General features: G+C 31.9%; 1 protein-coding gene across 1 annotated transcript; it reads right to left on the bottom strand.

Annotated features, from left to right (window-relative positions):
* Positions 1 to 2,705: 2,705 nt before the first annotated feature.
* LOC108911396 (fatty acyl-CoA reductase wat-like) lies at positions 2,706 to 16,237 on the bottom strand. Its single transcript, XM_018716329.1, has 8 exons — positions 15,927 to 16,237; positions 14,226 to 14,348; positions 8,766 to 9,037; positions 7,245 to 7,354; positions 6,852 to 7,044; positions 4,065 to 4,316; positions 3,745 to 4,002; positions 2,706 to 2,879 (listed from the first exon to the last, which is right to left on the bottom strand). Exons 1-8 carry the CDS (start codon positions 16,113 to 16,115, stop codon positions 2,777 to 2,779), a joined length of 1,500 nt encoding a protein of 499 aa, XP_018571845.1. The 5' UTR covers positions 16,116 to 16,237; the 3' UTR covers positions 2,706 to 2,776.
* Positions 16,238 to 24,399: the final 8,162 nt, after the last annotated feature.

Genomic DNA, 24,399 nt, shown 5'->3' on the forward strand with positions numbered 1-24,399 from the left:
ATTCTTCCCACTTATTTCAGTCGATTTAGATAAAAAAAAAACTGAAAACTTGAACATTTTATTGCGCTTCGTGATGGGGAAGGGTATTTTGAATGATAATATCAAAAAAGTAACCCGAAAGAAGTGGCGCTAAGTTAGTAATGTGCAAATATGCGGCAAATTTAAGTGTTTTTTCACTTTTTTTTACTGTCCACGAAAATCTAGACGTCCTATCGATCGGAATGTTAGTTATTTTATGTTATAGGCAATTAAATTACCTACAATAGAGTCATTTTTAACTAATGTGTGAACTGTAAAATATTTTTTTTGGTTTGAGAAATACAGGTTTAAATTTTATTTTGAAATTTCTCAATAATTGAGAAGCATGACTCTGAAAATTGGTAGTATTGGGTTTTTTCGTATGAGAATTACGAATTTTAAGCTTATTTTGACGTTGCTCCTAGAGGGCGCCTGTTTCGCCGTATTATTTAGGTAAATCAAAACATATTTTTTTATCTGTTGAGCTATGCTTAAAAAAAGTTAAAAATCAAAAAGAACGTTCAATTCTACATAAAAAATGTACTCTTGTTTAGGTCGCCAAACTTTATCGGTTTCTAAGTTATTTGCATTTAAAAGTTTCAATGTACGTATTTTGTGGTGAATTTTTAATCTCAAAAATTGATAATAGTAATAATAACAAACCTTAAATCAAATGCTGGAAGTGTCCACCACCTACCTCAATATATACACTCTCTTGAATGTCTCTGAATATTAAACAAAATGTCCCTATTATTTTTAAATGTATTCGCGCCTCAACAGAACTAATTTCTTCACGATACACCACATCCTTCAAGTTTGACCATACTGAGAAGTCCAGAGGGTTTAAGTCTGGACTTCTAGGTGGCCAACAAAATTCACTCCCACAGCCAATCCACCCGATGAGGAAAATGTTCATTTAAATACTGGCGTACTGGCAAGGCAAAATGTGGTGGCGCACCGTCATGCCTAAACCACATACTTTCTCTTAAAGCGAGTGGTATATCATCTAGAAGCTCGTTTAAATTATGTTGAAGAAAGTTTAAATAATGAGGTCCAGTTAGATTGGGTGATAATTCAAAAGGTCCTATGAAAAAAAAACGAAATTAAGCCACACCAAATATTCACCTTAAACTTATGCTGAAAATGTATTTCTTTTACAGCATGCAGATTTTCGGAATACCTTAAATGATTGTTCTTCAAATTGAAAACTCCCCGTCTAGTAAATATCGCCTCATCGGTAAATAGAATCTTCTATTTGTATATTTTGTACAAACTGAGCAAATTGTAGGCGAGCTGGTAAATCTTGAGGTAATAATTGCTGAACCGGAGTATAATGATATGGATGGAGCATTTTTTTTTTCTAAATTCTACAAATGGACGATTGGCTTACCCCCGTTGCCGCACTTAACCGACGAGTACTCATACCGGAATTTTCTGAAACATTAATTAAAATTCTTCATCGACTGTGATAGATTTTGGAGTACCATGATTACTTTTTGATCGAAAAGATCCAGATTCGCAGAAATAGTAATATCAGCGCCTGAAAGAAAAGCACCACAAAATACATTCAAACTTTTAAATGCAAATAACTTAGAAACCGATAAAGTTAAAAATTCGTAATTCTCATACCAAAAAACCCAATACTACCAATTTTCAGAGTTATGCTATTAAAATTTTCTCAATTATTGAGAAATTTCAGAATAAAATTTAAATTTTGTACCTTGAGCTCAAACATAATATTTTGGTGTCTAGTATCTCCAACTTAATGTTGACTCATTATTTCTGACTCATCCTGTTGTATATGTGGAAATAAAAATGAGTAGGTAGATTTTTTGTTGTGAAATATAGGCAGTCCCAATACTTTATTTCTAGTCATCATTATAAGCATTGGATTTTCCAATTTTGAGAGTTATGTTTTACCGCATCTCTCATCTCTGAAAAAAACTGAAAAGTCATAATTCACTTTTCATTTGAGACACCCTCAAAAAGAGTATAAAATTTAACGGTAGATATCAGATATTCCGTGTAATTACTACAATCTTTAGGCGAGTTTTATCTGCTCCTGGCTGCAGCGCAATCAACTAAAAGCCCTCTTATTGAATTTGAAAATGCAGTCGCTCTTTAGGAACTGGCTGGAAAAAGAATTTCTGATTTGCCGTGAGACATAGTTGCTGTAATCCATCCTGCTCAGCTGCAGAATCAAGCGACTTCATACAAAAGGCTCGGCCTTAGATATTGAATATATGTTTTATGTTTTGGTGGATGCATTCGCCTCCGGGGAGGTTCTTTATCATAATGATCGTCGTAATTCCCGCTATATATCTCGGTTAATGCGTGCTGTTGAGATTTACGGACCGTATAAGGTAATGGTTGCGGTGAAAATCTGAAGCTCACCGCTTGAAATACGGAGTTTGACTGCATTCCACCTGGGATTAAGTTATTTATGAATTTAATTAACAGGTGTATAGTAGAAGAGGAAGAAAAAAAGACCGTTTTGATACGTTTATGGTACACAGTATAAATTACTTATACTCTTTTCATTTGAAAAAGTATCAGTCCAGGAAATGATTTTATAAATTTATTTTTTTTTTCAAGTAAAAAGAGTAACTGAAAATATCACAAATAAATAATTACAGACGATATAATAAATTATTTTATTGTATAAAATGTAGTAATTGTATTTAATTTCAGTTCCAGTGCTTTTTGCTCAACATTAAAAACGAATTTGATGAAATTCGTAGAGAGTTCTTTACTTTTGTTATCTTTCTTTTGTAGCTAGAAGTTTGCTCACACCTTTAAATATTGAATAAGCCGAAAAGCCTAATAATGAATATTTAAACGTAAAATGTAGCAGCATCAGCCTGAAAAATAAATATAAAACTTTGTATACCACATATTATACAGAGTGATTCAGTCAAAAGGTCATTAATTTTAAGGGAAAATACGGAAAAATTAGTAGAATACCAATAAGCGATTAAAAACATTTCAAAACGAATATTTACGCTGAAAACAAATTTTCAAATCATTGTTTATACCCCTTTTCGGACCGCTCTTGACCCACAAAGGTTTATCGAGAGTGAATCTTGACCTACCGTAATATTTGGTCATTAACCTAGCTTTTAACACCTGTTTAATACGTAGTGAACGACAATGAATAAACAGAGCTTTTTACCAATACACATGAATGAATAAGATTTTGTTTTACATTTTTAATATTAACAAGTATTATTTATTTGTTAATAAAAACAAATGAATAAGGATAATAACTGTTTTCGAATGTTAGTTAGGTTTAGTATTTTTAATATTGTTAACGTTTTCACTGTTTTATAATTGAATATGAGTTTTTAGTTTTAGTATTCAGTTCAATTAATTATTTAGTTTGTAGTACTTATACCCAGTAACATAACAGTAGTATGGCACCCACGTATTTAAAATGACAGTACTGCTGAGAAAATCATTCACTCATCATTTTGTTAATAAAGTTGGATCTACTGTACTTTGATTTTGAAACCAATTGCAAAATTCAAATCGACTGGGGAAATCAGCTGTTTCTCTTCAACGTTCGAACGCTTTATAATCCGCCGGGCGTTCCCTGTTGCGAAGTATGTCGCCGAATTAACGGGAGTTAAGGGGTAATTTGCTTTTTTTCGATTTTCTGACTTTATTAGGCCTTCTTAAAATTAATGAGATTATGACTGAATCACCCAGTATATTAGAGAAACATACCGTTTATATCTTTTCATGTGAAATTTACATTTCGTCATATCTTCTTTGAGGACATATTTCTTTAAACCTATTAACAGGTTCTTAAAATAGTTGTCCATATCTATGGTGTTGATGTCAAAATTGAACGTAATTTTGTCGTTTTCTTTCAATTTTTCCCATAACTTTAATACGTTGTCATTTTCGATGTCCCATTCGTTTATCAAGAAGTAATACAGCACGTCCGATATTTTTTCCAGTTTGGTGTACAGTTTCTTCACTCTAAATAAATACAGTCCATTTAATTTCACTTGTCTTCTTTGAACAATTATTGATATACTAACCTGGGTTTCCTGCAAAAGATTATGAGCATTGAGTCTATCAAATAGGCAGGTACAGTATGCAACAAGAACTTTACTATTAGATAATTGTATTTAGTCTTTACGAGGAACAGCATTTGGTACCACATAGCTCTTTTAAAAGGTATGTAGTCTATTTTCTTGCAGTCAACGTATTGCTTCATCGGTATTAGAAGCTTGCTGCCTTTTGCAGAAAAGTTCAGTACTGGTGGGTAATAATTTTCAGACGTGGTTTTCCTAAAATATACAAATTAGCAATCCTTAAATAATTACAAACTATAATAATTATAGTTAATAAAAGAGGATAATAAATATAAGGTGTCTTTATTCTGTTGGTTCTTAATGACATAATGATTTATTAAAAATTAAGGTAAAGCACATTCTGATATTCAATAATGGACCAATACACTCTACAAAATCGGCCACAATTACCAATCAGTCCTATTTTACTATGGCATTGTTAACAACATTACAAGCTCTGATTAAACGGGAAATGCTTTTAACAGAGGGAAGCCAGATGTATAGATTTTGGTAGAGCCATGCTAACCCACTAAAATTATTGCGTTCACATGTGCAACACAGTTAATATGGTGGCAAGTAGGTGTTTATCGTGAATTTTAATGAGTTTTACTTTTGAAAAGGTACAAATAAGCTTTAAACCTTAGGGTGAAAACATTTTCGAGCAAGATATTATTTTATTTTTATTCTGGACTGTTTTTTAAATTTTGATGAAGTGCAATATTAAATTCTTACCCTTTACAGAGCAAGAATATATTTTTATGAAGTCTTTAGTACATAAATTTTCATAATATTGATCAAACTTTAAATGAAATAGGAACGAGAATTACTGCGTATCAGCAGTACTAATTATATACAGGATGTCCATCTTGACAGGCATTATCTCGGAAACTAGTCGAGATAGAAATAAATGTTATATAGAAAAGTGTTTTCTGCAGTGTTTTCTGCTTAAAAAAATACGTTTAATCATTTTACTTCCAAATGTACAGGGTGTTCCAAAAAGATGATATATTGCGGAACTTAAATTTTTTAAATGGAACACCCTGTATATTTTTATGTTTTTGGGTTCTCCTTTTATTTCTGTACATATTTGATTAACCATGTTCTATACCAGTCATTAACCGCTCTTGAGGTAAAGTAGAAAACATTTTTGGAGTACCATTTTTTTAATAAGTACTCTCAGGAATAATATAAAATAAAAAACATATCTATTATAAAATGTGCTCAAATTGTCGGCCATTTTCATTTTGACACAATTCATATCTGCTTAAAAGTGCTTGTGTATAAGAAGACCGAATAACTTCTGGAGATATTTGACGGCTACCACGAGTGATTTTATTCTGTAGATCTTCAACGTTATTTGTTTTTTCAGCGTTGCTTTAAATGTCCCCACAGATAAAAATCGAGAGGGCTCAGGTCAGGTCACCGTGCAAGCCACCTAACAGGTCCCTGATTACCAATCCAGTTCCCTCCAAATTTTTCAGTCAAAAAATGCATTACAACTTGCTAGTTATGAGGTGGTGCTCCGTTTTGCTACCACCACATAGTGACTCGCTCATTTAATGGAATTTCTTCAATAAGATCGGGAAAATCTCTTATCTCTCTCTTATCTAAAATCTCTTGAAAAGGACAAATATCTATCACCAGTCAGAGTACCTTGATAAAAGTATGGTCCAATTAATCGTCCATTAAATAAACCGCACCACACATTGCTTCCCCTTGAAAATTGGTTTCTCTGACCCAGTAAGGATTTTCGACAGACCAGTAATGACTATTATGCCGATTAACCATACCATTATTGTGAAAACGTGCTTCATCGGTCCACATAATTTTATGTAGGAACTGAGGGTCTTCATGTAACTGAACCATAACCTAGGTAATATACTTCAGATGTCTGTTATAATCATTAGATCTGAAATTTGGATCAAAGATAATTAGTAAGGATGGTGTCCATTATTTGCTGGAATTCGCTGAACCGAAGATTTGCTTATATCAATCTCTTCCGCAATATTACGAACAGACGCATCTGGATTGACTACTATAATTCGTTCGACACTCGCCATAAATAAGTAACATATCAACATATTCATTTGGTGTAAAAATTAATGGCATATCTAAAACTTATTTGAAAATTAAATGGTGAGTTTGAAATTTAATTACTGTCAATGAAACTGTCACAAAGCTACATTGAAGAATTTACTACTTTATTTATTTAAGAGTATGGAAAAGGTCTGAATCAAGATTAAACTATTCATATATCATAAACCGTTAATGATAGGTATAGAATATGGTCTATCAAATATGTTCAAAAATAAAAGGATAACCCAAAAACTTAAAAATATACAGAGTGTTCGCATTAAAAAGTTTCGCAACACACCATCTTTTTGGGGCTCCAAAATAAAATGATTAATCGCATCTTTTTAAGCAGAAAACCTTTTCTATATAACATTTCTTTCTATCTCGATTAGTTTCCGAGATAATGCCTGTCAAGATAGCTCTGGGACATCCTGTATTTTAAACTACAATAATATTAACTGGCTATTGCAATACACTGAAAAATCTGTTAGAATTACGCCAAACCCATACAGTTCCATTAATATAGAAAGTGAAAGCGACAGAAGGTCATGAAAACGTTGTGTCAGTGTACATATTATTGTTTCATCCGAATGAATTAATTGCTGAACATCACATTTTTCGGAACTTTCTCATCATATCTGAATCCGAAAAATTAATGGTCATATTACTCCTTATTACCATCTTTGACTGATGTCCCACGCCAAGCACAACAAGGCATTGATGCACATGTCTCCAGGGACCGTATGCGACTTGATATCGCCATTGGCCCTGACTACTCTCAGGATGCCACAATGAGAAGAGAGCAGAATGCCCAGAGGACCGTACAGATTGTCCGACCATCCAGGAACTGGCTCCGATACAGTCGATGTCACTGGAAATAGACAGGAATTCATTAGATTTACGTGTTTAATCGGAATTTAAATATGTCAGGCCGTTAAGGGATTAGGACATATTGATAAACTAAATTATACCCTTGGGTAAAGGGAATTTGGTAACAGCCAATGTTGTGGCGAAAGGTGCAGTTTTAATGAAAGAGTGAATATATTCCTGGCAATAAAATATCACACTCACCGATAGCAGGTCTGAATAAGCCTACGGGAAGATTTTTTCCTTTGGTTAAGAGTAAATTTTCCGCGATTGCTTTGGAATAGACGTAAGAATTTGGCCATATTCCTATTAACCTGAAAAAAGCGACTATAGAAAAAAATATTGGAAATAGTGTAGAGGTGGGTTAGCAGAATATACTTACACCAACTAAGGATAGCGTAATATACAGCGTCTTAGAAGTTTAATTACCATAATTTTAATAGACGACGGAATTAATTAAACTTAACCAGCGCCACGGAATGACAGTAGTACGCTGCTAGCAAAATAATCAGTTGTTATTTGACAGTTAGAGATTCGTATTTGTTGAAAGTGTTTTTGAGTGAGACTATTTCGTTAGTTTTTCTCTTTGTTCTTTAAAAGCGTATGTATCACGATTTATTGGCTCCATCTATCGTGCTACTTCCCACCTACGCCATTCTGTGACCTACAATTTCCGTTCAAGAAAATATAAGTTTGATTATAATATGCTACATTTGTCTTGAATAATTCCTACATTAATACTAAATTTTAAATATATATATTTTAAGAAAATGGTAGTTTTGAAACAAATATCTTTGCAGTTTATGATGAACTGTTAAGAGATATTGTCGCTAAAGTCCTAGATAATTCTAAGAAAAATTATAGATTACAGCAAATATTTCACATAGTTTGACGAAAGTATATACATTTGAATAGAATAAAATAACATTTATGGCAAATAATATAACTATCTGCTCATTTGATCCAAATCCAGATTTTTTTTCAGTGTACAGCGGCTTCAAGAGTAGATTTCTCCCCTCGTAGACAGTTTTTAAGTAAAACAGTCCTCAACCATCGTTTTGTTTAAGAATTTTGGCGTGTTTAATTTTCGTAATACTCAGTTATATTATAAGTGATACAATATGATTTTATTCTGACCGGTTGGTAAGGAACTTAGATATTTTGAATACAAAAATCACTGTTTCCATTATTAATTGTGTATATAAACTTTTCATTAATTTATTCTTCTACTTATGCTGAAGTAATGGCAGCCAAACTTCTAACACACTGTATGGTAAGTAGTAAATTTATTTTCTTGAATTGTTTATGAGAAATTTCCAAATTGCTTTTGTGTTAATTTTGTCGATAAAAAATATGGGAATCTGGGTATTTAGGGAAGCTCTGCTAATAATCCTAATTCGAAATAATCAAACTCGTTCGGTGAGAAGTTTCACGGGCCATGTTGCATGATAAAGTTGAATAGGCGAACTGAAATAGTTTTTCCGTGAGCGGCGACCGGTATTTCACTGAATAGGTATTTAGAGAATGTTTCAGGAAACGAGGAATGACGGATACCAGGCAACGGGTTGTTCTTCATGTATTCATGAACAGTGCATAACTATTTCCCAATTTTTTACCTGGATTTTGTCCTTTTATGGATCAGTTCTTACGTGCAAAATATCAACTAGTTATAAACGTTTTTTTATGTTTGTTTAAGAGCAGTAACTAAAATTAAAAAATACGTACCCAGGACTAATACTAGCCAAAATATGCTCATTTAAGTCTTCCGTCATTCTAATCAGTAGGTCAGGATCAATTGGAGGCTCGTAGAATCTCTCTTCGATGCGTCGCTCGTAACAGTTTGAGTAAGCTGTGGAGACCAGAACAAAGGCATGAAGATTTTTTACCTCTTTCATTATCTCCAGAATTTCCGCTGTCCCTTTGACGTTCGTGGTGACTGCATCAGCAAGTTTAGAATCCATATTCAGCGATGCTCCGCAATGAAATACCACGTTAATCTACGAAAATAACGAAAACTGTTGCAACACTTGTTTATTTTTAATGAAAACTATCGTGTTTGCTTTGAATCAAACCTCAGCTGTTCACACGGAAATGCTCCAGCCAATTGTTTATTTGCCCTTGAGATAATGTAATTTATGGGTACCAAAATGTAGCGCAGGATGCCGAAATTAAGAGAGATTTTTCTTTGTGACAGTGGTGCCTGGCCAGCGCCCGAATAAGGTTGATATTATATCTGTGTGCTAGCTTGAATACATTTGTTTAATGAATTGTGAATTTCTGACTAATATGCCATACTCGCCCCAGGGCGCGCCACGTGTTCCCGGTCTTAAGATCTGTGGTTCCTTCGAAGTGTGCTTGTAAGTTGGTGTTGGGGTAGGTGACATAATAATAGTATGACTCACACACCCGGTAGTTGGGATGCTAACTAGTTGGCGTCCGGGGGAGCCTCAACTCATTTCAGATGACAATAGTTAGTTGTTGAAAAAGAATGACACATATTTGCTAATTAATATAATGGAAACGTATGGAAAGACGTACTTTGAATTCTAAAGTTAGGGGGAGTGTAACCCCCCGGTGAGTTACCTATCAATTTGTTTTTTATTGACAGTACAGTAATTTTGTTATTTGTTTCATATACATTCTTAATTTCTCGCGAATGACCCGGCTGTTGTCGAGATAAACTGCTTTGTGATGGCCCATGTATAAAAGGTAGCAATATCAACAATAACATCTATTTTACACTTTTATAGTTATAACACACAATAAGTGCGGTAAAAAGCCAGTTATCACAAATAATTAGTATTACAGTGGATGTTTATTTGCTTTACGAAATGGATAAACCATCTTAAATATAGATATATAAAGTTATAGACTGAAACAGTGTATTGGTAGCAAAATATAGAAACAGATTAAAAACAAGATAATACAAACGAGTATTATTAAACCTAACTAATACAAAACATTCAAATAAATAGTTCGAATAGAAAGGTCTCGAAACTTACAACGCAAAACAATGCAAAATAAAAAGCCAAGATAGAATTATTCACAGTTATCTGATTGAAGATGTATCTGATTGTAGAAGTATTAAAACTCACCTGACTGACAACAGCTTTAGTAGCGAATGAAAACACATTTCAATAAAGCTACTTGTAGATTACCTGGTGCATTAAAATTACCCGACGCAATTAAAACAAACCTCACAGCTTAATCTAATCTTCAGTTCTCAAACTCGTGATAACTCCAGATATTAAACTGCGGATTAATATCTGCGATTTTCAATTAGAAAGAGATGCATGTTGTTATGAGACCCCTATATTGATTTCTAATGCTGGGGAGGCGGGTAAAAATTCAATTTTGGGGTTGGCGAGAAGACACTTATCATGCAAAGTGTTCTCCTGCTGCTGCAGGAAATTTATGGTGGCAGATTCCCTGCACATTGTTTAATGCGTTTTGCAGTACTAACAGAGCTTTACTCGAAATGCGCTGTAGTAAAGAAAATACGTATTTGGGTTATCTGTATGAAATTTATTTTTCTTGATAATTTTCAGTAATAGTAATTACTTTTTCATAATATAGAATACTATTATTGTATATTTTAATCTTTTTCGAGGATGGGTTAGAATTAGAAGTTACGGTTTCGTAAATTATGTAAAACTTGTGTAATACTGTAGTTTTAATGCTCATGTATTTAGAAAATTGGGAAATGACTTAAAGAAAATAGACATTTTTACTTTGTGAATATTTACGATATTTAATTGAGATAAGATACATGACGAATATTGTTCAATATTTTTAACAAATTGTTAAAAACTTGCGGGCATTTTGCTGTAAGAAAAATATATTTAGTCTATCGATGGTAATGCAAAATTTAAATCCAAAAAATAATATTTAATCTAAATTTGGTACGAAGGCAGATGGCGTAAATAAGGATATGTTTATTTATTGGAGCATTGGTTACTTTGAACACTTTGTTTTGTAACAAAAAGTACATAAATTAACGTCTAAAATAACTGTTATCATATGTATAAGGTGTAAACTAAGTACGTTAAAATATTTAAGTGGGGTATTCCTGAGCTAATTCTAAGAAAAAAAGTTATTTTCGATTTTCTTAAATAACTTTCTGAATACTGAAATACGATTTTAGTTCATATTAACGTTTTTGCGATAGTGTTTACATTAGTTTTTCAAGTGTCAAATATGGCTTACGTGTATATCAACTCGGTGTTGATGGCGATCGCTTTAATTTATGGTGAAACAAAACAACATTTGTGTTATGGAGAAGCATTTGTGTTAAGGTGAATCAAGACAACATTTGTGTTAGTTCGTAGAAATGGGGTAAGAGGGGCACAAATATGTTTACACATCGGTGGACAAAATTTTGAACGGTTGTTGTGACATCAAGTATGTTAAATTATTTTATTAATTAAAACCACAAATTAATTTTATTATTTAATAATAACAATAGTGACAAAAGCAGTTGAATTTGCTGATATAAAATAAGATTTCATTTATTTCTTTCCTTGGAAAATTCTTTAAACTTTTTGTCGGTTCATTTTTTATTACACTTTGCCGCCGTGCCGGTCGTCGACCGCATGCTTTGTCTTGTGCAAGCTCAGGTTATACAGCGGACCAGTTTCCAGTGCCGTGCAGAAGTGTAAATTTAAATCATTTTCGAATTGCTCTTTTTGATTTTTTTCTACAAAATTGAATTTGTAAGAATCCTCTACACATTCAAAATTAATTTTTTTGCATACATTCTGAATCACCTTGTATATTATTACTGAAAACTACTAGATAAATAAAAATTACTACAGTATTTACATAATGCAGTATAATCTTTTGTTTTTATAATTTTTTATAAGTTGAGTTGCTGGGTTGATGCATCAATCGATTTGTTATTTTCTCGGACGGCGAGTTTCTTTGTGGCTTTAGTTTACTTTAATCAAGGGATAATACCAATATTCACAAAGTTTTATTTATCTGTGCTTTTTTGAGTTTGGCGGACTGTACCTCCTGATAGACATACTTAATTAACATCTCAGTTATTTTTGCGGCAATTTGTATGAATTAAGTAAAACAAACAAGCTCGGCTGAGGCTGAGAAAAAGTTGTGTGGGAGTCTCGCCTCAAGTTCCAATTTCCTGTGCAAACGCGCCCCCCCAAGAAATTAAGCCACCACCGCCCCTAAACCTCGAGAGCTTAATTAGCTCAGACTTAATTGACCCATTAGGCCCAAAGAAAAATTAATTACATTTTAATATGCATGCCGAAACGCGGCGAAAAAACGGTTTTACGAGTTCAAAGACATCGCTTCCGCTAGGTGAGGGATCATTTTATGTTATCTGAATTTAATTACAATTACATTTTAGCATACTCCGTTGGCCTTAACGCCGAGGGGTGTTTTACGGGTATTTGTTGCGCGTGATGTCACACGACCTCTGACCCTGGAATACTAAAACGCCGGATGAAACCGGAGCAATTTCGGCAATTCGTTCAAGCTCCATAAAACATAGCGGGATTAAAGCGGAGGCGCAGATTAAAAACTATTTCATATTTTACACAGTTCCCTATTTTTCTTTAAAAAAATATTTTTGTGCAATGGTGCGATGCACACTAAATACAGGATGATATTTTTCGAAGAAGTATCGGAAACTATGAAATAGAGTTAAATTAAATAAAATTTTCATAAAATTTTAAATCGAAACATCGATTACACATCCACACAAAAAAAAGTACAAACCCAAGAAAACCACATATGATTTCCGAAGGAATTCGATGTACTGGAGACGATCCTGTAGTCAAAATTCATGACTTGCCGATTAATTTTTGGAGAAAAGTGAAATTTTTGGGTGAAACTGGTCCAAATATGAGTTAAAACTGATTTTTTCCATAATTTTTATCCAAATAAATAATTTTCGTGATATTTTAAGGTGCAGAACTCGATGCCATTAGTAAAATATACCCATGACCTCGATATTTCTCAGAAAATCCACTATTTGGGTGAAAATTGGTCCAAATATGGATCAAAACTATTTTTTTTTTCTAGACTTTGTCCAAATATATCATCCTCGTAGTATTTTGAGGCGCTGAACACGATGCCATTGGTGATATTTACCTCTGACTTCTGATATTTATCAGAAAATCCTGATTTATATACCTGAAAATTAAAAAAGTAACTACCTACTTTAACTTTATGAAGTTAAGAAACATAAAGACTTACCACTTTTACCTCCAACATCAAAAGAAAAAATTCTAAACACTGATAAAAATATTATTATTATTCAGTACATAATTTAAAACAAGCTTAGTTGAAAAAATTCATAGAATTTTAAAATGTAGGCAAATGCATTGCATATATTGACTTAAATACAGAATAAAGAAAATTATGCAAAAATTTTTATAAATTGATGAACAATGCCATTTTTGGAAAAACTATGGAAAATGTTAGAAAATATAAAGACGTAAAGTTAGTCATTAGATGGTCAGATTGATATGATGCAAACCATTATATTATTTTAAAGCCAAATTTTGTCAGTTGTACAATTTTTGATAAAGATATGGTTATAATTGAAACGACTAAACGTTACATTTAATAAACATGTTTATATAGGATTCAGTATATTAGATATTTAGAAAACAATTGTTCATGATTTTTATTATAACTACATTAAAAACAAATATAATGATAAAGCAAAATTACTGTATACAGACTCGGATTCTTTAATATATCATTTATTCGTTGATATGAACATATTAAAGATGATATTAATTTAATTAGTAGTATTTACTTTCTCAATGTTCAGGTAAAAAAACACTAGTTTTGAATTTTCTGAAAAATTTTGAGATCATGGGTAAATTTTACTGATGGCAAATACTGCAAAAATTATATATTTGAACAAAATTTAGAAAAAAATCAGTTTTGATCCATATTTGGACAAGCCTCACCCAAAAATGTCACTTTTCTCCTAAATTTGTAGTGAAGCCATGAATTTTGGCTACATGATCGTGTTCAGCGCATTGAATTCCTTCGGAAATGATATGTAGCCCTCTTGGGTTTGGACTTTTTTTGTGTGGCTAAAGTTTACAAGAGTGAGGACCCAATCCGGGGACACACTGTACATGACAAAAGTGCAGTTTATAGGTATACCTATTTATTGAATTGTGAACAGTTATGAAGAATACTCACTATACTTTGAATGAGCTCAGTATCATCCTTACTCAATCCTAGTCCTTTTTTTGACAAATCGCCTTCGATAATGTATATCTTTTTGGTAGCGTTAATGTCCATTACTTTGACTTTTTCAAACACCTGAAATGATTTCGAATGTAATATAAGGTAAACAATCTAAATGATGAATGGAATTGGTCCAAATCGAGTCTCCTTGTAAAATGTGATAATATTTTTGGAAACCACACCCTTTAATTAGTTTAGCACATTTTTTGGAATTTCCAGTAATGTGAAAGTTGGCAATGGACTTATTTCTTCGAAAAATTATTAAAAAAATTAACATTATATTGTAGTATCTAAATCGGGTACGAGAAACTCAAGAATGATATCAGATTACTCGTAACTTTCTTACTTTTCCAAATAAAATATCAGGGTTCTACAAACTTCTCAAATCGACGACCTACATAAAATATAATGACATTTACCGACTCAATGTCCTCAAATTAGTTTAAGAAAAAATTGTTGTGGTAAATAAGAATTAGACAATAAAAGAATTGAAAATACGCTATAACGTACCGTTTGTTCGTATGTGCCTGAGCTAGGTTGAGCGTAAGTCTAAATGGAGAAAATAAAATAAAAAATGCCGAGAAAATTTTTTTCAAAATTCTTATCTGGATATTTCAAATAACACTAAGCACAACTCTATATATTTTATGTAGCTTTCTGTAACATCTGTAATAAACAATCAATATTGTTTAAGAAATACATTTTTCCAATTTTGAACTAAAATAATATGTATTTAATAAATAAACTTACAGTAATGTATGACTTGCCGATGGAGTTTGGAGTGTTCATGCGTAATGTTGTGTGAAATGAAATGAAGGCTCTTTAATTAATTAAGTATAATTAGAAATAATATTAATCGCATAGTAAACGGACAATTAATCAAACATTAAATAAAAATAGGTAACAAATATGATGTTGGAAATAAAATATGTTCCTGATTCATCCGGTAACAACGGCACTATTTAGTCTGGCGATACTAAAACTGCAAAAATGCATTACATCGCCTGGAACACCTACTAAGCTCTAATCATGGTCAGGAGTTGACACAGCAGATGGTCTTTTTGTAGGTTAGCGGACTGCAGCTAGTTGTGAGGAACGAATGGAAACTTACCAGCTGTCCTGATATAACGATATACTAACCGCAAAAAAGCTAGACAGGCATACTTACGGATTTATGTCCATCTTGTTTTTGCAAAACTCACAAAGGGACCGAATCTGAGAGCTTTACTACTGTAGTCATTTAAATTAATGTTAACAAAAATATTTAGAATGGGATGTAACATCCTAAAATTTCACAAATAGAGCAGCTTCTTCCTTCGCTAATAATGAGATTTTTCTCTACGCCTTATAAAATTCGACATGCGCATCACTTGAAAACTGAATAGAATGCGTATAATTCCATTTTACCCATTATAAGTTATATTAAACAACTGATAACTAATTTTATATAAGAAGGATATAAAAATTTACATTTAAAATGATTCTAATCAACTGTGATTCATGTATAGTCAATACAGTTATAATATAATACATTCTAAACAATAGTTAAGGCTGAATTTACATACTCTAATCGTGATTCTGATAATACTTTATTGAATTATTGTGTTTAATCACACATTCACACATTTTATAGCATTTTGTCCGTTAACTTACTTGTTCCTCTAGCAAATTACGGAGCCGTTCGTCAGGACACAGTCCCTTCTTCGGTCTCACGATCAAGTAAATACCGCCCACGTCACAAGTCCTTAACAGTTTCTCCACGATTATCTTCCCCAAAAATCCGGTGGCTCCGGTAACCAGCACATTTTTGTTGCGGTAAAAATCCCTGATGTCGCTCGACATATTCAAATGAAATACTCCTGACTGAAAGTTATCGATGGTACTTAATAGTGTTATGGATTTTATTAAATATTAAGAAGAGACACGCAGAGGGTTTTTCGAAATGCGCATGTATCTGCTATCGAACGACGGTTAACAGTACAATTAAGATAGCCCAGCAAGGTCGACTTGTCTTATTTGCAAGTTTTTATTTATTTGGTATTAAGGATGTTCTACACTCGGAAACTCATTAAACATTTACTAAAAAATAATTATCCAAAATAAAATGTAATGTTTAAATAACTAATAGCAAAACACATAACTGATATGTTTACATTCTCAAATAATGTCCATCAGAAAAACATACAAAAATAAGACTTAAAACTTGTAACTTTTTAGAAGAAGTTTACTTAGTTTGAAATGTTTTTACTTGGAGAATCTGTGGTTACTATATGAACAGTGTTTATTGGACACCCTGTCCATATTTAACAGACGCTGAATATAACTGCTAATTAACGATATAATTTTTGCAAGATGAATACTAATACTTATAAACGTGTCTAAATCTTAAGTCATTATTTAACATTTTGTACAAAATTGTTAAAACAACCACAACTCGTTGGATAATAATTTGTGTCACAACTTTGTGGAAACAGAAGATAACAGTAACACATAAATAAATAAAAATAAAAGTTATAAAGTAATAAGCTGAAAACAAATCATAAGGACTAGTGATATTTTTTCACTTTCACTAGTGATTAGAAAAATAAATTACATAATAAAAGTTTGGCACCCAGGGTAACATAAGAAGATGTCGTTAAAAATAGTTATTTTGGTATATAGAACGGGAAATGGTATTTTGACGAGCTTAGCGAGACAAAATATCCATTCGAGAACGCAAAAGCCTTTCACGATAGCAACTTAATAAGCAATAAAAATTAGTTGTTTGAAAAAGTAGTATCAGAATTATATATTGTAATTAATATTCTAAGAGTGTTTAATTCAAAAAGGTCTCGGAAAGTGAAGACGAGCAGCAGTAGACCAAGAAATAAAGGTGAAAAATCATCGAGAAATCGTGAAAATTACTAGGCGTGATTTTATTGTTCATAAGTCTTGGGAATGATAATATAAGAGGCGTCTCATCTCGTTGGTCATGAAAAAAGTATAGCATCATTGTTTTTTTTTCCAACAAATAGGTCAAAAATTCGTAATTTTTCGTTCTACGCGTTATTGTAAAAAAACTATTAATCTTAGCAAAAAATGTTCGTTCAGCAGAAGATTTGATCTAGAGAAACTCATCTTTAAAATGAGGCTTTATAAGTTAAAATTGCTTCATAAACAAAAAATTTATTGCAAAATTAAGTTTTTATATCCTTAAGAGATGTGCAAAAGATGGGCTCGCTCGGTCAAATAGTTTTTGCAAAATTCCATTTATTTATCTCATTTTTGCAAAAAAGGCCCATTTTCAATTACTATTCCGAGTGCAAGGTTATGACTAAAACATTCTTTTTGGGCTCATTTTCTTCGAAGGGACACCAAGTATCCTCTAGTTAAAAATTTTTTGTTAATTTTAATTGAATTTGCCCATAATTGATCAATCCAGAGCCCGTCAAAGTAAGGATAGCCCTTCAGGTAGTGGTGGGGGGGGAATCTTCCTCTCAACCAAAATTCGTAATATCTCAGCTTCTATGTAACGTAGAACCTTTTTTTTTAATTTGGGGTAGCTCAACGAAAAAATTACTTCTGGATTATTTCTACCCTTGTAAAACCACCCCCCACCCCCTAAAAATGAATAAAAAAATATATATTTTTTTACATATTTTTTTTATTTGAAATGTTTTAGACAATAAAAAAATGTTGTCTAAATTATTTTAACCTTCAAAATTAATTTAACCCCCTCTACCCCCAAATTGAAGTTGAAATTTATAATGAATTAATTGTAAAAAAAATTCTACTGTCAGTATCTATGAGTATGGAAATATTTTATAGATTTTTATATTAATTATAAATAAATATATTAATAATAATTTTACAAAATAATTAATCCTTTAATCAATATACAAAATCCATAATTATATAAAATGTATGAAAAAATAAAAAAATAAAAATATTGATTTTTTTGGGGGTTGAGGGGGTTAAATTAATTTTGAAGGGTTAAAATAATNTCCACTTGTCTTATTGCTGTCATTTGTATGCTAATTTCTATTAAGTATTATTCGTATCTAATTAAAATTACATCTTAGCTTACAAATTAAATTGTATACTCGTATACATAAATGTGAGATAGAATGCCGAGGTTTTCGTTTTTAGAGTTACATGAAATCAGTTGTTTATGGAGAAATTATAAACACTTTAGAAGAACTTTAGTAGCAGGTCTTAAATGCTGCAAAGTCATTTCGCATTAAGGATTTATACTTTAAAATAAGACAATATTTTAATAAACGTGTTGATAAATGTAGGTATTGAAGTTAGAGGTGGACATTTTGAGCAACTATTGTCAAAAAGGCATATTTTTTACTAATGTTTATTATTTTACTGTTCATTACAATTTTTAATTCTAAATAAACCCTTGTTTTTGACATTTCTAAATTATTTTAATTATTTCAACTATTAGCATTGGAAGTTTCAAAGCCAAATATCTCGGAAACGGTGCGCGTTAGCTACTTTCATAAAATCTACCTTTTTTGTGTAAAAAAAGTTGGAAAATAAGAATTTGATAGAAAATATGAGATATCTTAAAGTACAAAAAAGTTATGTCGCTTCCAACAACTTCAATCTATGGCAGCTGGTGCCCTCTATGAAGAATAACCAAAATGTGAACAAATTTCAATTCCTCTATCCAAAGAACCCCAAACCCTAAAATTTTGTGTAGATATTTGCATTTATTAAGAAATAAATGTAAATAAACTAAAATAATATTTTACATTTAACACCCTGTATCTCTTTAACTATCAACTTTTGGACTAAGGTAAGTTCTGCTAAATCGCAATATTTTTACTTCGGGCATCTACCCATGAATTTTGGTCCATTACCTCGGGACCACGCGCTCGACCGTTTCTATTCATATTCACGACCGTTTTTCACCTATTTCGACTGCATTTTATGGAAAAACGAATATAGACATTTTGTTGCTGTGCCTGTCTAGTTTCAAATTCCTTTATTGAATCTTCAATCTACACGAGCATCCAGCCCTGCTCAAAAAATTGGAAAAAGGCGCTTGTGTAAAAGCTATTAGCTTGACAGAATCAGGGTTTTGCACACATAAAATACATGTAAATAGCTAGTTGAGTGCAAAGTTTTAGTTCTCAAAATTAAAAAATGGTGGAATTGTGAATTTTTAAAGAAAACGTAAAATATTCCGTTTTTTCCTGATTTTCTCCGGTTCTAATTATCCGATCGGAACATTCGACCTCTCATTCTCTTCGTAATTTCATTCTCTACGATTCGTCCACAACATTAAGATTGCTTCAGTAGTTTCCATTTTATAAGCAAATTTTGCTCTGTTGCTTGGCTTAAATGAGCGTCTTTGCTACTCAGCATCAAGAAATTCGAAAGACGACGGTAATTTCTAACTTTATGATCAAAACTTCCTAATAAACTAAATGCTCATAATATTTACTCCAAATGTATGTTACTTAGTTTAGGACCGATATGGTGTATTATTGTATAAAATTGTAGGAAAATGTTATATAAATTTTGTTCTGTGTAATTTTATACTTACAACACACTTTAAACACCCCTGACACGGTTTTAGGGATTACAAAATGACTGTTAAGTAAAAAGAGGCATGCTATGACAGGACTAAATTGCGGGTTCAAGAATTACAAGGCACGCAGCCCGATAACCGTCTAGTCCGCAGAGAACGAGATGTGTCGCGTCGCCGTCTCCTTGAGACCCTCGAAGAAGCGACGCGCCCTGCCCGGACGAATTCGATTTCGCTAAGTAAAAAGGAAATTAAGTTACTTCTCAGCGCCATTTGTCACCAGATATATCACTGATGCAATTAAAATACATGCTGACTAATCGCCCAATTTATCTCCTGACTTACTCTAATTTAATGAATCAGATCGTGCATCTATGCCTCCCCGAATTAAGCGTCGCGACGCCGGGGACGGGGTTTGCGTTGGGAATGAAGCGGGGCAAAAAAATTCATCGGTTGGTGAACGGGGCCTTTTTATGGAAGCGCCTACTCATCCGTCTACGGAATATCGATATTGATAATTGGTATTTATCCAGCTGAAAAACGAACAGCGAAAAATGTAGATGAAAATACATACTTTGCGGGTGAAATATAGTCTAACAAAAAAAAATTGCCTACGAACAAAATGAACGTGACGATTTAAGGAGGGTTGGGCGCGTCAGCGGGAGGGAGAGGGTCCTATACTTGCTATATTAAATCATTGCTGCCAATGCAAAGAAAAATATTCTTTATGATTAGAAAGTAGGTAGGTTGAGATACTTGTTTGTAGATATTGAATAAAATCGAGTTTAAAATACTTAATTATATATGTCGATCTTTCATTTATTACCCAATATGCATGCATAATTATGTCGCGACTTACAACAGAATCTTCAGACAAGAGCGCACGAGATGCTGAGTTTATTATTTACAAGTTGGCAGTCCTTGTCACGATGCTATGTGATCGCTCGCACATCACCGATTGCTTTAACCTATAAAATGTCGGATGAAAAACAGATACCGTAGAAAGGAAAATTTGTGACCAAGAGAAAGTATGATACCTTGAGAATTGGAACAGAAAATGGCAAAAGCAGGAAAAGCGAAGAAAAGATTGTGGAACCAGAACCTCCGCACACCGTTCGAGAGCATCAACTAATCGACATAAGAGTACATGGCACAAAGCATGCATGCACTGCACTTTTTGCACTGTGATCACGAAGTGAAATTATAGTTAACGTTTAGAAAAATTAATCTTCCTTCATTACCAAAATTTGTGATGACATATGTGCCCCACCAGTACAAACATGCGTGAGAGAGAGATAAGCTGATACATGTGCATATGTAAAAGGATAAACACCACGTACAAGTGACGGTGCTTCATGTTCAGTAATTTCTTTAGTGAAAATGCCTATTGTTTTTTTTGCATGCTATGTAATAAAACAGATTTAAACAGAAAACAATAGTGACATGAAGTTTTTCTTTTATAAAAATGGGTTTAGTGTACTTCATAGACAACATACGAAATAAATTATAAAACTAAATTAATTATAAGCATCTGTTGTATTTCATTTTCTTATAAATGGAAAAGTGTAATTTTCTGAGTGTAGTTGTAATATTTTCAAACTAACAGAATTAACAATGTAAATATTTCAGCGAAATGTTATTAGGATCTTTGTTAACTGACATGTTATCGTTGGATTCCTATTAATACTAATACAAAACAAATTAATTTTTCTTATTATAATTTTGAAACAATAAAATTTACCGTATCTGAACTAAATATTTACTGACTACTTTAGATGTTTATTTTAAAAAGGCAACTAAACATTGATTTACTAAAAATTGTATACAAAAAATATTTATTTTTATGTATCTATACTTTAATGGAATTTATAGCAGTGTTTTCACGAGTGTTTTAGACAATCTAAGTAAGTTAGTAAAATTTCTCTTCAATTGACAAACTGACAATACATTCAGTTTAAGGAAAAAAACATATTTTTTTACTTCGTATGTTCATCATTACATTTCCTAAACGTTACATGAATATACAGGAAATCTCGCACGGTACTATAAACATAATCATGTTTTTATGAAACTTTGAAAACACATTAATTAACCATAATTATTGAGTATTTTTACAAAATTCTAGACAAAACAAGAAAGGTTTTCCGTGATCCTTCACTGCGAAAAATCAGACACAGAATTAGAGGAATCTTTGTATTTTAACATTTTTATAATTTAGATGGATTTTCTTTTTCTATCATCGTCTTAGTAAAAGTGCCATAATATAAAAATGCAACAAAAATTAGGAAGTTATAAATATATAATATTTATTTATTCATATTCACAAATACTGATAAGCAATTTCAGACAAGCATTATACAAGTATATACAAAACTTCTGTACAAATATCAAAAATTTTTACAGATGTTAGTTTTATTTAAACAATGATTACATTAATTAAAGTTATTAATAAGCATAGGACAACACAAGTAATGTTTTGAAATAAGGCGCAAACAATATTCAAGGACAGTTAACAAAAAAATTTGGAAAAAAACTGTTATATGATTCTTATGTCTTTACATATCTCTACACTATGCAGTTAATAATTACGAATAAATAAGAAACTTTGAGGGGTATTGATCTTTCAGATTTTTCGAGCATATCAATTATTGTAACTTGTTTTGTACAATTTTTTACAACCAGCATGGATACCAAGAACAACACATAACATGTCTGCATATGTGAGAGAACTAAAGCTAACTAATCTAATAAAATAAAGGGCACAAGTGTAACAAATATCACGTATTAGGCATGTTAAGCTCAAATCTATCTAATATGTATTGAAACATTTCTGTATCAAAGTTTAAACGGAAACAACATTGTGGTACAATATGTTTTAGTAAATATGTTTAGGATAGCCTTGAAAAAAAAAATAGAAAAATGGTTTGGAGCAATGCTAAATATCCAACATCGGTTATGTACTACTGTGAAGATTGTTTTGGTACCTATGGGCATGTGATTAAGAAAACATGGAAAATTATATCATTGTAATAAATTGTGTACACATTGTGTAAATAGGTGAATATTTAAATATATTTGTACGTGGTGGACCTTGGATTGACCATAAGAACGTAAAAATTAGGATGATGCAAAAGATCTGGACAGTCAATCTGGTTATTCAAAATTTTAAATAAAAATAGTACACAGTGGCAATAACGCCTTAAATCAATGTTTTTCAACGAATGTCGATCTAAGTCGGATTGTGGAAAGTACCGTCTATTTTTAAAATTTAGATATTTAACAAATTTTCTTTGTACTGCTTCGATATTCTGTTGAAATGAATTATAGTGAGGAGACCAAACGGGTGCAGCATACTCAAGCTTAGATCTAACAAAAGAAAAACCATACGACTTACAAGCTTCAGATATTATTTTTTCAATATGCGAATTAGAAGATAACATCATCAAAAATAACACCGAGATCGCAAAAAGTTTTAGGTCGAGTTAAAGTTCTAACACCGCTAAAATTATAGTCAAACATTATTTTTGATGGTGTTAAAGTGTAAGATATTATGTTACACTTCTCAGCATTCATAGGAAGTCTATTCAACTTGCACCAGTTGTCAATTTGAATCAAATTATTTTGATGATGACGTACACAATCGTCGATGTTTTCAATGGTAGATAATATTTTCAAAGCATCAGCATAGAGAATTCGAGCGACCAAAATTTATAGTAATATTTGATGGTCAAATCTGGTCAAATCTGTAGAATGCCTTCGAAAAGTATATGTAATAACATCTGTTTGCAATTGTTTATCAATCGATTCAGCTATAAACTGTGTGACTGTTATTGACAATGCTGGCTTCCGATTTCTATCTGCCTAATCAATGAATGATAACACATGCAATAGAATGTTTACATCTTCCTGTAGAAATGGCTCAGTGTATATTTTATTTCCTGTATCATTATTTCCTTTTTATCATTAACACCAGTAACGGAATATGGTTTTGCTTTTACTTTATGTTCTGGGCAAATACGGTTCTGTATATTTCATACATCACTGACTCTTCTAAGTGTAAATAGGAAGTGTAAATAGCCATGATTTATTGTGCTAGAACGTTATCAAATTATAGAAATAAAGTATGCAATAACAGATTTTAAGTACAGGCTATCCCGAAATTTATGCAACAAAATTTGGTCATAGATTCTTAAGACAAAATGGAGAAACTATAAACACTTGAGAAGAACTTTAGTAGCAGGTTTTAAACGCTGCAGTCAATTCGCATTAAGGATTTATACTTTAAAATAAGACAATATTTTAATAAACGTGTTGATAAATGTATTGAAGTTAGAGGTGGACATTTTGAGCAATTATTGTCAAAAAGGCATATTTTTTACTAATGTTTACTATTTTACTGTGCATTACAATTTTTAATTCTAAATAAATCCTTGTTTTTGAAATTTCTAAATTATTTTAATTATTTCAACTATTAGCATTGGAAGTTTCAAAGCCAAATATCTCGGAAATGGTGCGAGACAGCTACTTTCATAAAAAAAAAATTGGAAAATAAGAATTTGATACCAAAGATGAGTACACTAAAAAAGTAAGTACAAAAAAGTTATG

The sequence above is a fragment of the Anoplophora glabripennis genome, unplaced genomic scaffold, assembly GCF_000390285.2.
Source record: "Anoplophora glabripennis isolate ALB-LARVAE unplaced genomic scaffold, Agla_2.0 scaffold470, whole genome shotgun sequence".
NCBI classification, from domain to species: Eukaryota; Metazoa; Arthropoda; class Insecta; order Coleoptera; family Cerambycidae; genus Anoplophora; species Anoplophora glabripennis.